Genomic DNA, 15028 nt, shown 5'->3' on the forward strand with positions numbered 1-15028 from the left:
CTCTGCCACAGCTGCAGCAATGCCAGATGCTTAACCCACTGCTCCAGGCTGGGGATCAAACTGGCACCTCCACAGAGACAAGCCAGATCATTGACCCACTGCACCATTGTGGGAACTCCTAGAATCTTTAATTCAGTTATCTATTTAGTTCATGTAGTGGTTGGACCTCCACAGGCCCATGAGAGGCAAGGTTAATGAATTACGGTCTTGGTAACAGTAAACACTGTAAATGAGGCTGTGTGAACACGCTACTGTTTACAACCCCTATTTTCGGTTCATCATTTTCTATCATATTTTCCTTTGAAGCTGGACTGCTGTCTGTATTTGATATCATCATAAAACGTTTTTTTTTTTTAATCCTAACTTAATCTTTTAAAGCCTTACCTGGAAAATTTGATGGAATTAATCACAGCAGTATCAAGTTTATGATGCTCTTTATCTGATATACATTATTATTGCTGAAATGGAACGTACTGATAAATACAAGTTAACATCAAGCTGGCTCCCCAGTTAAATTTGAAATAGTGTCAAAATCAGTTCATATATAGTCTTTTGACTTTTATATTGGTCACTAAAGTGTGATTTATGCTACTGGTCATATTTTTTTCAAACTGGCTTTTAACTCAAGAAGGAATATGAAATACAAATACAATGCTAAATGATTTTTTTTTAAATTATGTATAGGAAACTACTGTGTGCTAAGTACTGTATATTATATACAGTTTCAATCCCACTTAAAGGAGTCATTTTGTAATAGTGCCAGATAAGACATGGCATATACATTCATCTGACGTCTCTCCCTCTCGCATGCAGTGTGTCAGTCTCTAGTGTGCAGGAAGGGCACGGGGGGTGGGAGTGGACGGCGAAATGCCCAGGTGGAAGAGGAGAACGCCTCTAAATGGAAATTTCACACTCTTTGTGGTTTGTTCTCTTGTTAGCTTACCAGCATTCCCAAGAGAACTAGGTGAGGATCTTGTGTGGATTTCCAGTATGTGTAAGTCATCATATGGTCCGGATTAAAACCACATCCATGTCAAAGGCAGAGTAGATGTAGATGGGGATTACAAACTAGACCAGACAGTACACGCTACAGGCGGCGATCCACTGAATGCTGTTTTTCTTGGAGTAGCTGAATACATGAAATGTGGATTCACAGGACATTTTCCAAACAGACTTGAGAACTTTCTGTGATTGTATCAGTAACTTTGCTAATGTGTTAGCCTAGGTATTCTCCTGTGATATGATTTAAAAGTACAGAAATGAATGTTTCCATTATGATGTGAAATCGGCAGTAGAGACACAGGAAACTTCTTTCCCTAAAAATTGTGTTGAAATCACTTTGTCATCACGTTCTTATAAGAAAAGGATTTGAAATTTGTCATTTGAAGGAAAATGAAAGACCATCCAGATAATTTGTCATTCATATGTGTATTTATTTTTAAAGAGTAACTTTAGTAGTGAAATCTGAGATTCTTGCAGTCATGCAGGTGTCAAGGCTCCTGGCCAGGTCCTGTCAGTGAAAGAGCAGCTTAATGTCAGTGCCGTGTCTGTCTATTTTGTTCTTTTTGTTTGGAGGGGTTTAGGTCAGTGGTTGCTGCTTAATGGGAAGGAAAAGAAAAAAAAAAATAATAATGAACTAAGTTTTTAACTGATAAGTGGCCTTGTAGCAGTTTTCAACTGGAGGCAAGCCATAGGTGGCTCATGCCTCTTTGTCACCCTCAGAAAGTCCCAATGTAGACTCATCTTGCATATTCAAAGAATATCATAATATCATAATATAAATATCATAAATTGAAACTCCCCTACTTTTTTTTTTTTAAACAACAGCCCTTGGCATTCCCATCGTGGAGCAGTGGAAACGAATCCAACTAGGAACCATGAGGTTGCAGGTTCGATCTCTGGCCTCACTCAGCGGGTCAAGGATCCGGTATTGCCGTGAGCTGTGGTGTAGGTCACAGATGCAGCTCTGATCTGGCGTGGCTGTGGCTGTGGTATAGACTGGCGGCTACAGCTCTGATTAGACCCCTAGCCTGGGAACCTCCATGTGCCTCAAGTGTGGCCCTAAGAAAAGACAAAAACAAAAAAACAAACAAACAAAAAAACAGCCCTTTCTTTTACCTGGCATAAATTTTTTTTTAATTGTGGCAAAGTAGCACATAACATAAAATTTATCATTTTTACCATTTGTCAAAATACTGTGACACTTGTACATTCATGATGTTGTGCAATTATCACCACTATCTAGTTAAAGAAAGAAATTTTCTTTTCCCCAAAAAGAAACCCTGTATCCATTAGAGCATCACGGAATATTTTTTATTTCCAATATGTTAAAGTTCATGAGAGTTGGCGTTCCCATCGTGGCGCAGTGGTTAATGAATCCAACTAGGAACCATGAGGTTGCGGGTTCAATCCCTATCCTTACTCAGTGAGTTAAGGATCTGGCATGGCCGTGAGCTGTGGTGTAGGTCGAAGACATGGCTCAGATCTGACGTTGCTGTGGCTCTGGCGTAGGCCGGTGGCTACAGCTCCTATTGAATCCCTAGCCTGGGAACCTCCGTATGTCGTGGGTACGGCCCTGGAAAAAGACAAAAAAAAAAAAAAAAGGTCATGAGAGTTTACATAAGTGCTCGTACCTACCTATGGATGTTTCTCTGTATTGCACACATGGATGTGTGTGTAATATACCATATGAAAGTAATTCTACCCTTCTTTATGTATACATCATTCTTTATTCAAAAGCAGAGGTAAGAGAGATTTTAAGGTATAAAAAAAGTATTTTTTTCATTCTCCAATTTGTTATGCTGAATGCTTTTGTTTGGTGAGGGTTATCAGTATCTACATTTTTCAGAGTTCCTGTCGTGACTCAGCAGTAATGAACCTGACTAGTATACGTGAGGGCTCGAGTTCTATCCCTGGCCTTGCTCAGTGGGTTAAGGATCTGGTGTTGCTGTGAGCTGTGGTGTAGGTCACAGATGAGGCTCAGATCTGGTGTTGCTGTGGCTGTGGTGTACACCAGCAGCTACAGCTCCGATTTGACCCCTAGCCTGGGAACTTCCATATGCTGCAGGTGTGGCCCTAAAAAGGCAAAAAAATGTCCATTTTTCCACTTTGGAGACTTGTTAGATCCTAACGATAACAAAAGGGCCCAGAGCGCAGTAACCAGTGTGCCTTCTTTTGGGGAGTGGGGGACACTTGCAGCACATGGACGTTCCCAGACTATGGGTTGAATTGGAGCTGCAGCTGCTGGCCTACACCACAGCCACAGCAATGCTGGATCCTCAACCCACTGTGTCCTTATGGATGCTAGTCAGATTCATTCCCACTGAGCCACGCCAGGAACTCCATGCCTTCTTTAGTTTAGCATTTTTAGGTCTAACTTTAATTGAAACAGATAATTCAACTTCTAGGTTGACCTGAATCCATAAATAAATGGCCAGCGTCCAAAAGGGTCCATCTTGGTGAGTTTCAGACTAATAAAGAAAATACTTTTCTTTAAGATACAGTGGGCTTGTCATAGGGCTAAAGCTACTTGGATGGGCAGTTTGCAATGGCTTAAATAAATCAAAACTTTAACCATAGCCCCTACAGTCTTTGAGGTAGATTAATGTTACAGGATCATTGGTAATAATTTACTATATTTCAAAGTAAAATATTACTCAGCCATTAAAAGGAATGAGATACCAGCTTTTTTAGCAACATGGATGGACCTAGAAATTATCATGCTAAGTGAAGTCAGCCATACAATGAGACACCAACATCAAATGCTTTCACTGACACGTAGAATCTGAAGAAAGGACAGAATGAACTTCTTTGCAGAACAGTTACTGACTTACAGACTTTGAAAAGTGTATGGTCTCCAAAGGAGACAGTTTGGAGGGTAGGGGGATCTGCTGGGGCTGTGGGATGGAAATCATATAAAATTGGATTGTGATGATCATTGTACAACTATAAATGTAATAAATTCATTGAGTAAAAAAAATAAAAAAAATACACCAAATTAAAAGCTGATGTCCGTTTGGGAACCCTTGTCTTCAGTTCCCTGGTGGAGTCTTTATTTCTTTTTTTTCTTTTTTTTTGCCTTTTTAGGGCCACACCCTCAGCATATGCAGGTTCCCAGGCTAGGGGTCTAATCAGAGCTGTTGCTGCCGGCCTACACCACAGCCACAGCAACGTGGGATCCGAGCCGCGTCTGCGACATACACCACAGCTCATGGCAATGCCGGATCCTTAACCCACTGAGCAAGGGCAGGGACCGAACCCGCAACCTCATGGTTCCTAGTCGGATTCGTTAACCACTGCGCCACGACGGGAACTCCCCTGAGTCTTCATTTTTAAATAGATACTTCTGCCTACACAGCCTCCTTGTACTCTGACAACCAATTGGCTAACAACCAAGGGAGTGGCAGGATATTGTTGATCCTGCTGTCTTTAGCTCACCTTGCTAAAGATCTTCTCTGTGTGGTCTGTGGCAGTGTTCTTCCCTCATACTGGTGAAATGGAGTTATCAGAGCAATTTTCCTGGAATTGTAGGAGAGAAAAATTAATTAACCCACCAGAACCATCAGCCTACTAGGTCCAAGCAGGAAAACATAAGGTTGTCAAGAGAAGCTGGTATCACTAACTCAGGCTTTCTTCTTTTCAGAATTCAAGAAATTCTGTTCTGACCTCTTCTGGATTTGGAGCATCTCTCCCGAGTTCATCACAAACTTTGACTTTTGGAAGTGGAAGGAGCCAGTCCAATGGGGTTCTTGCCACAGAGAACAAACCTTTGGGCTTCTCTTTTGGCTGTAGCTCTGCACCAGAGTCTCAGAAAGACTCTGATCTCTCCAAAAACTTGTTTTTCCAATGCATGTCTCAAACTTTACCCACCAGTAACTACTTTACTACCGTTTCAGAAAGTTTGGCTGATGACTCCTCTAGTCGAGACTCATTCAAACAAAGCCTTGAGAGCCTATGTAAAGGAAGATCCACTCTTGGAGCAGACACTAAATCAGGCTCTAAGGCTGGCAGCTCTGTGGACCGGAAAGTGCCTGCAGAGTCCATGCCCACCCTCACGCCAGCCTTCCCACGGAGCCTCCTAAATGCCCGCACCCCAGACGGACATGAAAATCTATTTTTACAGCCCCCTAAACTGTCCCGAGAAGAGCCTTCTAACCCTTTCTTGGCGTTTGTGGAGAAAGTTGAACATAGCCCTTTCAGCAGCTTTGCATCTCAGGCATCAGGCAGCTCCTCTTCTGCTACCACTGTCACCTCTAAGGCAGCACCCAGCTGGCCCGAGTCGCACTCCTCTACAGATTCAGCATCTTTAGCAAAGAAGAAAACTCTGTTCATCACAACTGACTCCTCCAAACTGGTGTCTGGTGTTCTGGGCTCAGCTCTGACCACTGGGGGGCCAAGCCTCTCTGCCATGGGGAATGGCCGCTCGAGTTCACCCACCAGCAGCCTCACCCAGCCCATTGAGATGCCTACTCTCTCCTCCAGCCCCACCGAGGAGAGGCCAACTGTGGGACCTGGACAGCAGGACAATCCTCTCCTCAAAACCTTTAGTAATGTCTTTGGCAGGCACTCAGGCAGCTTTCTGTCCTCCCCAGCAGATTTTTCGCAGGAGAATAAAGCTCCTTTTGAAGCTGTGAAAAGGTTCTCACTGGATGAGCGAAGCTTGGCTTGCAGACAGGACTCGGACTCCAGTACCAATAGTGACCTGTCAGATTTGAGCGACTCTGAGGAGCAGCTGCAAGCCAAGACTGGCCTGAAGGGGATTCCGGAGCACTTGATGGGGAAGCTAGGCCCCAATGGGGAGCGCAGTGCTGAGCTGTTACTGGGCAAAGGCAAAGGGAAGCAGGCCCCCAAGGGCCGGCCTCGGACTGCCCCCCTGAAAGGTGATCCTGCCGGGGTTTTCTCTGAGCTTGGCTCTAACACTAGCCTCGAATGCCTGTTCTGCTCTTGGGCAGCAAATGGGAAGTTCTTTTCTTTGATGAAAAGTTCTGTAATCTCATGGAATTACGTAGCCAAAAGGTTCTAGTAGGGTCCCCTCATCAGACCTTCTGGTCTAGGGCAGGATTGATCTAAACCAGTACTGTAGGAGAGGTATCTGTCTTGGGTCATGATAATCCCACAAAGTCTTGATAGTCTGTTATTTTCCTTCGGGAACTCTTGTACGTTGTTTCTCTTGCCTTTGGCCTTTTCTCTTTAATTTACTTTAGGGGAGTCACTCAGTATTAGTCTTCATTCTCACACTGCAGACTTCAGTAAAATGGATAAAGCCAAGAGAAACACTCCTCACTTTGCTCTTCTCTGTCACATAAGGTTTTGACACCTCTTCCAAAAGCTGTTAACTCCTGTGATGTGAGGTTATGGTCCCACATTATGTAAGGGCAAGTGTAAGGGAAAGTCTCATGGTAAAAGTCACAATTCTTACTAGGATTTGGTGTCCCATGGGAGCCCCAGGAGTCCTTGGTTAGTAGAACAGTCATATCCTGAGGGGCCATTGGAAAGAGGCTACCTTCTGCCTTCTTGAGCTTTCCCTTACCCGTGCCCGGAGTTGCTTCGCTCTCATGGGGTACTTCCCACAAGTTCTCCATGGTCCTTAGCTCCTAGTCGAAGTCTCCTTGTTCCCTGTGCTCCCGTTCTGTCACGGATGGACCTGCTGGGCACATGCATATCCAGTGCAAGGAGGAGCGGCTCAGGTCAGGACAGGTATCTGTCCCCAAGAGGTTTATGATATTGAGTCTCATACCTCTCGTGACCGACCATTTCTCTCCCTCCTTTGCTACAGTTGGCCAGTCAGTGCTGAAAGACGTGAGCAAAGTGAAGAAGCTGAAGCAGTCCGGAGAGCCCTTCCTGCAGGATGGGTCATGCATCAATGTAGCCCCTCACCTGCACAAGTGTCGTGAGTGCCGCCTGGAGCGGTATCGGAAGTTCAAGGAACAGGAGCAAGATGATTCCACTGTGGCCTGCCGCTTCTTTCACTTCCGGAGGTACCCAGACTCCTCTTCCCAGTTTTGTTAGTGATACGTAGCTCCCACTCTTTCCCTGACTCAGTACACATACCTCACCATTTTTTCCTTGTTTCCCCAAACTCCATTGTCTCAGAGTCTGTGCCGAAGTGCTGCCATTAGTGGCCACTTAGTTGTTCGGATTTTGAAATATGTGACTTTATCCTTAGAGAAATGAAATTGAACAATCTCAGCTGCTGCCCCCTGAGCTGTGTTGTTATTCCTAACCTGGGCTCCATTTGAAACCGGTGTTATGAGCAGGACAGCATTTCGTGTAAGAGATCTGCCTGACCACTGCTCCTCTCTAGTGCTCAAGTAACTTGAATCCCCTAGAGGGAAGAGAAGGAAGATTAGGAGATAATGTTAACCATCTTTGAAATAGAGATAGCTGGAGTTCCCATCATGGCTCAGTGGAAATGAATCGGACTGGTAACCATGAGGACATGGGTTCGATTCCTGGCCTCACTCAGTGGGTTAAGGATCTGGCATTGTGAGCTGTGGTGTAGGTCACAGATGCAGCTCGGATCTAGGGTTGCTGTGACTGTGATGTAGGCCAGTTGCTACAGCTCCAATTCTACCCCTAGCCTGGGAACCTCCATGTGCTAGAGGTGCAGCCCTAAAAAAAAGACAAAAAAAGAAAAGGATAACTGGTGAAAAATTCTAGGAATATCCCTTGTTTTTACCAGGTGACAGGTATTTAGTCACTTTTCTCTGCTTGATAAACTTAGAAATTTTTTCTAAATAAGCTTTCAAGGGTCCTTAATTATTATTATTTTATTTATTTATTTATTTTTTTTGGCCGCATCTGTGGCCTGAAGAAGTGACCCGAGCCACAGCAGTGAAAATGCCAGATCTGGGAGTTCCCGTCGTGGCGCAGTGGTTAACGAATCCGACTAGGAACCATGAGGTTGAGGGTTCGGTCCCTGCCCTTGCTCAGTGGGTGAACGATCCGGCGTTGCCGTGAGCTGTGGTGTAGGTTGCAGACGCGCTCGGATCCTGCGTTGCTGTGGCTCTGGCGTAGGCCGGTGGCTACAGCTCCGATTGGACCCCTAGCCTGGGAACCTCCATATGCCGCGGGAGCGGCCCAAGAAATAGCAACAACAACAACAACAAAATAAAAATAAAAAATAAAAAGAAAATGCCAGATCTTTAACCATTAGGCCACTAGGGAACTTCCAAGTCCTTGATTTTTTTAAATAAATAAATCCAAGTGGTTTATCCACATAGCATGGATTTACTTATTCAGCAAATGTTTGTTGAGCACTTAATGTGTGTCAGCCATTGTTGTGGACACTGAGGATTAAAGAGTGCAAAAAATCATCATATTCCAAGCCTCTAGGCTTGTTGGAGACACAGACATTAAATAAAAAAAAAAAAAAAAAAAAATCTTGGGAGTTCCTGTCATGGTGCAGTGGTTAACGAATCCGACTAGGAACCATGAGGTTGCGGGTTCGATCCCTGGCCTCGCTTAGTGGGTTAAGGATCTGGCGTGGCCATGAGCTGTGGTGTAGGTTGCAGACAAGGCTCGGATCCCGCATTGCTGTGGCTGTGTCCGTGGCCGGTGTCTACAGCTCTGATTAGACCCCTAGCCTGGGAATCTCCATATGCCACAGGAGGAGCCCTAGAAAAAGGCACACACACACACAAAACTTGGAATTCCCTTCATGGCTCAGCAGTTAGCAAACCTGACTAGGATCCATGACGTTGTGGTTTTGATCCTTGACCTCATCCAGTGGGTTAAGGATCTGGCATGAGGATCTGGCATTACAGTGAGCTGTGGTGTGGGTCACAGACGTGGCTCACATCCTGCATGGCTGTGGCTGTGGTGTAGGCCGGCAGCTGCAGCTCCACTTCGACCCCTAGCCTTGGAATTTCCATATGCCGCAGGTGTGGCCCTGAAAAAAGGGCAAAAAAAAAGGATATATTTTGAAGGCAAAGCCACATGCTTTTCTTTTTTTTTTTTAATTTTTATTTTTATTTTATTTTTTTTATTTTTTTGTCTTCTTTGCTATTTCTTGGGCCACGCCAGCGGCATATGGAGGTTCCCAAGCTAGGGGTCTTATCGGAGCTGTAGCCACTGGCCTACACCAGAGCCACAGCAACACGGGATCCGAGCCGTGTCTGCGACCCACACCACAGCTCACGGCAACGCCAGATCGTTAACCCACTGAGCAAGGGCAGGGACCGAACCCTCAACCTCATGGTTCCTAGTCAGATTCGTTAACCACTGCGCCACGACGGGAACTCCCACATGCTTTTCTGATGGATTAGATATGGGGTATGAAAGAGAGAAAGGAGTCAAGGCTTCTGGCCTGAAAATTGGGGAAATGGAATTGCCATTTATTCATAAGGTACTTTCTCAGAGAAAAGTGGGTTTGAGGAGGAAATTGGGGAGTGTTAATTTAGGTATGTTAAACTAGAGGTGCCTGTTAGATCTCCAAAGAGATGTTGAAAGGACAGCTGGATGTTGTAACTCTAGAGATGAGGAAGAAGTCCAAGCTGAAATAAAAATGTGGATGTCACTAGGTGTTTAAAGCTGTGAGGCTAATTGAGATCACTTGGAGTTCCCGTCGTAGCTCAGTGGTAGCAAGCCTGGCTGGTATCCATGAGGACATGGGTTCAATACCTGGCTTTGTTCAGTGGGTTAAGGATCTGGCATTGCTGTGAGCTGTGGTGTAGGTCGCAGACGCAGCTCACATCCTGCGTTGATGTGAGCCGTGGTGCAGGCCAGCAGCTACAGCTCTGATTCAACCCCTAGCCTGGGGACCTCCATATGCCACGGGAGTACGGCGCTAAAAACCTAAAAAAAAAAGAGAGAGATCACTTAAGGAGTCGAAGTCTGGGTAGAGAAGAGAAGCAGTCCAAGGACTGAATTCTGAAGCTCTCCAATGTTAAGAGATGGGAAAGATGAGGAGAAACTGTGAAAGAGGCTCAGAAAGTCAGTGAGCTGTCTTGGAAGACAACCGAGGAGCGTGTTTCTGGGAGAGAATAATGACCCGTGGCAGAGATGTTGGGTAGGGTCAGTTAAGGACTGAAAACAGCCATTGGGTCTAACAAGAGGGTGTGACCTTGTCAAAAAGAGTTCGGGGGAGTTGCCTGCTGGCCTGGTGGGTTAAAGATCCAGCATTGTGGAGTTCCCGTCGCGGCGCAGTGGTTACCGAATCCGACTAGGAACCATGAGGTTGCGGGTTCGGTCCCTGCCCTTGCTCAGTGGGTTAACGATCCGCCGTTGCCGTGAGCTGTGGTGAAGGTCGCAGACGCGGCTCGGATCCTGCATTGCTGTGGCTCTGGCGTAGGCCGGTCGCTACAGCTCCGATTCGACCCCTGGCCTGGGAACCTCTATATGTCGAGGGAGCGGCCCAAGAAGAGGCAAAAAGACAAAAAAAAAAAAAAAGATCCAGCATTGTCACTGGCGTGGCTTGGATCTCTGCTGTAGCACAGGTTTGATCTCTGGCCTGGGAATTTCTTTCTCTCTCTCTTTTTTTTTGTCCTTGTTAGGGCCGCACCTGCGGCATTTGGAAGTTCCCAGGCTAGGGGTTGAATCAGAGCTGCAGCTGCCGACCTACACACCACAGCCACAGCCACAGCAATGCGGGAACTGAGCTGTGTCTGCAACCTACACCACTCAGCTCACGGCAACGCTGGATCCTTAACCCACTGAGCGAGGCCAAAGACCCACTGAGCGAGGCCAAAGATTGAACGCACATCCTCATGGATGCTAGTCGGTTTCATTACTACTGAGCCACAACTGGAACTCCTGGCCTGGGAACTCCTGCATGCCAGGGGCACAGCCAAAAAATATATATTTTTTTTAATTAAAAAAAAAAAAAGAGTTCCTGTTGTGGATTAGCGGTTAACAAACCCAACTGGCATCTTGGGAACTTCCATACGCCACGCGTGCAGCCCTAAAAAGACCAAAAAAAAATTTTTTTTTTTAAATGAAGGAAAGAAACTTTGCTCTTACAAACAGACAAATGGAGGTGGGTGTGGGATCAAAAGGATTTTTTGAGACAGCACGTTCAGATACTGACAGGAATGATTTAGTAGAGAGGAAAATAGGTGATGCAGAAGAGAGAATTAGAGGAGGGATTCCTGTGCAGGAGTATAGGATGCAGAGCATAGATGGAGAGATTGGTCTTCACTCCTCGCTCATTCATAGTAGCAGTGGTTGAGATGGAAGGTGTGGTGGCGTGGTGGTGGCAGGAGCTTGTGGGAATTCTCTTCTGGCTCCTTGTGGAATTTTTTTCAGTGAAATATTTGGCAAGGTCCTTGTGGGGAAAATAATATTAAAGGCTTGAAAAGAAAGGAGAGGATGTTGAGCAGGCATCTAGGAGAGGGAGCATACCAGGCAATATTAAGGGCTCCCCTGACGTGAAGAGACATGAATTTCAAATGTGACACTGAGTATGGCTCTGTATGTTTCTCTGGTCATGTTCAGTGGTGTAGGTGCTAGTGTGGAAGGTGGAGAAACTGGTGGGCATTTCTGGGGACAGCTTTTTTTTGGGCCCCTCCTTGGCATATGGAGTCCCCGGGCCAGGGATCAGATTGGAGCTGAAGTTGCGACCTAAGCCATAGCTGTGGCAATGCTGGATCTTCAACCCACTGTCCCGGGCCAGGGATTGAACCTGCATGCCAGAGTTCCCAAGACAGAGCTGATCCCATTGCGCCACAGTGGGAACTCTGGTTCTAGGGTTTTACTGTGTGTTGGTTTACATGGCAGCTGCTATTTACCATATATTTGACTGTGTCCCTTCCTGTCTCAGGTTGATCTTCACTCGAAAGGGGGTACTCCGAGTGGAGGGGTTTCTGAGTCCCCAGCAAAGTGACCCTGATGCCATGAACCTGTGGATTCCCTCTTCCTCCCTGGCAGAAGGAATAGACCTAGAAACCTCAAAATACATCCTGGCCAATGTTGGGGACCAGTTCTGCCAGCTTGTGATGTCCGAGAAGGAGGCTATGATGATGGTGGAGCCACACCGTAAGGCACTGGCTTGTTCTTCTTCCAGGCATTCTCAATTGGAAACTCATTTTCTTTGCTGAAAGGGAGTCGTGGAAGGAGTGGCAGATGGCATTTTCTATGGATTAATTAGGACTGATAAAACTTCTCTTTGTAGAAAACTAAACAGCTGAAGCTGTACCTATATCCAGCAGTCCTCGTTCTTTCAGTCTTTGGCAGTTAACAAACTAAAAATTCCTTCCCTGCCTGCCTTTCATTTTTAGGGCACAGTTGCCATAATTTGCATCTTGCTCCCTGGTTTGGGTTTGGTTCACTGTAAATGTTTTCAGTTTGATTTGAACCACTTTGTGTTAGTAAACAATACTCTGTGGTTTGTGACTACGTAAGTGCTACTGGCTGCCATGTTTCATACCTAGAACCCACGTTATTCAGACATTTATATTTCTGTCAGTGAGATCATGGGCCCTATTTCTAGACCAAGAATATTGACTATGTTCTAAGAGAAGAATCCTCTTATTTCAAACTTCCCCAAATTGAAAATTTAGTATTATATTAAGTGACAATATGTGGCATTCATTCTCACTGACACTTATTTGGAAGTATTAGAAATTCCATGTATGTATTTTGTTTCTCTTACAATTATAAAAACACAAACTTCATGAACTTTGAGTTTTATTGCTGGAAAAAACATTTGAGTAGGAATCAGTCGATCTAGGATCTTACGCTGTTGATCAGGCCAACAATGTTCCTCTTCCTTTTTCCACCAGAGAAAGTGGCCTGGAAGCGAGCCGTGCGTGGTGTGCGGGAGATGTGTGATGTATGTGAGACAACCCTCTTCAACATCCACTGGGTTTGTCGAAAATGTGGATTTGGAGTCTGCCTTGACTGCTACAGGCTCAGGAAGAGCCGACCACGCAGTGGTGAGCAAATACTGTCCTGTGTAGTTCGAGATAAACTGTCAGTGGAGGTGTGGGGCTTGGAATTGAAGCAGAAAAGGGTTTGTGCCCCCTCCTTAGCTTTTTAACTTTGTTTATGTTTTGTCACATTGTGAAGTCTTAAAATTGCCAATATTTCCGCCTAAGTGGGAAGATTAAAATAAGCCAAGAAGTGTTATTCTTCATCTTCCCTTGTTTTTTTATTTTTTATTTTTTTTATTTTTTTTTTGTCTTTTTGCTATTTCTTGGGCCACTCCCGTGGCATATGGAGGTTCCCAGGCTAGGGGTCGAATCGGAGCCGTAGCCACTGGCCTACGCCAGAGCCACAGCAACGCAGGATCCGAGCCGCGTCTGCAACCTACACCACAGCTCACGGCAACGCCAGATCGTTAACCCACTGAGCAAGGGCAGGGACCGAACCCGCAACCTCATGGTTCCTAGTCGGATTCGTTAACCACTGCGCCATGATGGGAACTCCCCCTTGTTTTTTTAAATAACATCTTTATTGAGATAATAATTTATAAGTTGTAAAATTCACCCTTTTAAAGTGTACAGGTCAGGAGTTCCCTTGTGACTCAGTGGGTTAAGGATCTAGTGTTGTCACCACTGTGGCTCAGGTTTGATTCCTGGCCCAGTAACATGCCATGGGCACGGCCAGAATAAACAAACTCAAATGGCAAAAAAAATTAAAAAATAAAAAATAAATGGGCAAAATATTTGAACAGATACTTTACCAAAAAAGATAGATCGCTGGAAAATATACACCAGGAAGAAAACTATCATTACTTATTAGGGAAATTTCAAATTAAAATCATAATGAGAAACTACCATCCCCACTATTTGGCTAAAATTTTTTTTCTTTTTTTTTTGTCATTTTGCCATTTCTTGGGCTGCTCCCGCAGCATATGGAGGTTCCCAGGCTAGGGGTCCAATCAGAGCTGCAGCTGCCGGCCTATGCCAGAGCCACAGCAACTCGGGATCCGAGCCTCATCTGCCACTCACACCACAGCTCACAGCAATGCCGGATCCTCAACCCACTGAGCAAGGCCAGGGATCGCACCCGCAATTCCATGGTTCCCAGTCGGATTTGTTAACCACTGAGCCACAGCGGAACTTCTAAAATTTTTTTAATTGACAATACCAAGTGTTGTCAAGAATATGGAACAACTAAAACTTATTAAACATTGCTGGTAGAAATGCAAGTTGAGACCATCACTTTGGAAAACAGTCTAGCCCTTTCTTATAAATATAGACATAAATTAACCATATGACTCAGCATCCCACTTATAGGTATTTAAGAAAAATGAAAACATGTTCAAAGACAAACAAAAACATTCAAGAGCAGCTTTATGCATAATCATTAATAATTAGAAACAGTTCAGCTATTCACCAGCTCATGAATGGGTTAAACAAAATATGCTACATCCATACTATGGCATAGCACTCAGCCATAAAAAGGAATGAATTACTGATACATGCAACAGTATGGACGAATCTCAAAATCATTATACTGAATGAAAGAAGCCCAACACAATGACATACTGTATGTTTCCAGTAATATGAAAATTTTTTTTTCTTCTGTCTTTTGTCTTTTTAGGGCTGCACCCACAGCATATGGAGGTTCCTAGGCTAGGGGTCCAATCGGAGCTATAGCTGCCAGCCTACGCCACTGCCACAGCAACGAGGGATCCGAGTCAGCTCTGTTGACCTACACCACAGCTCACAGCAACACCGGATCCTCAACCCACTGAGCAGGATCAAACCTGCAACCTCTCGATTACTAGTAGGGTTCATTAACCACTGAGCCATGATAAAAACTCCTCCAGTAATATGAAATTCTTGAAAAAGAAAACTTCAGTATCAGAAAGTTGATCCTTGGTGTCCAGGGGTGAGGAAAAGGTATTAACTGCAGAGGGCTGAAGGGAATTTGAGGAAGGGATGGAAATGTTCTATGTCATGATTGTGGAACTCTTTCTACGACTGTATATGTTTATTGAAATTTATTGAAGTATGTACTTCAAGATGTTGAATTAACTTTCTGTAAATTATATCTCAGTGAAGTAGTGTTTTTTAAGGATTTTTATTTTTTCCATTATAGTTGGTTTACAGTGTTCTCTCAATTTCTACTACACAGCAAAGTG

The 15028-nt window shown here is 44.8% G+C and overlaps 1 protein-coding gene across 2 annotated transcripts in view; it reads left to right on the forward strand.

Annotated features, from left to right (window-relative positions):
- KDM3B (lysine demethylase 3B) overlaps positions 1-15028 on the forward strand; it is a 73058-nt gene that overhangs the window by 38347 nt on the left and 19683 nt on the right. For both annotated transcript variants that reach the window (XM_047778732.1, XM_047778733.1), the window contains exons 8-11: positions 4643-5879; positions 6776-6977; positions 11759-11973; positions 12720-12872. In XM_047778732.1, the coding sequence (XP_047634688.1) occupies positions 4643-5879; positions 6776-6977; positions 11759-11973; positions 12720-12872 (1807 nt within the window). The remainder of the gene's footprint in view (positions 1-4642; positions 5880-6775; positions 6978-11758; positions 11974-12719; positions 12873-15028) is intronic.

The sequence above is a fragment of the Phacochoerus africanus genome, chromosome 4, assembly GCF_016906955.1.
Source record: "Phacochoerus africanus isolate WHEZ1 chromosome 4, ROS_Pafr_v1, whole genome shotgun sequence".
NCBI classification, from domain to species: Eukaryota; Metazoa; Chordata; class Mammalia; order Artiodactyla; family Suidae; genus Phacochoerus; species Phacochoerus africanus.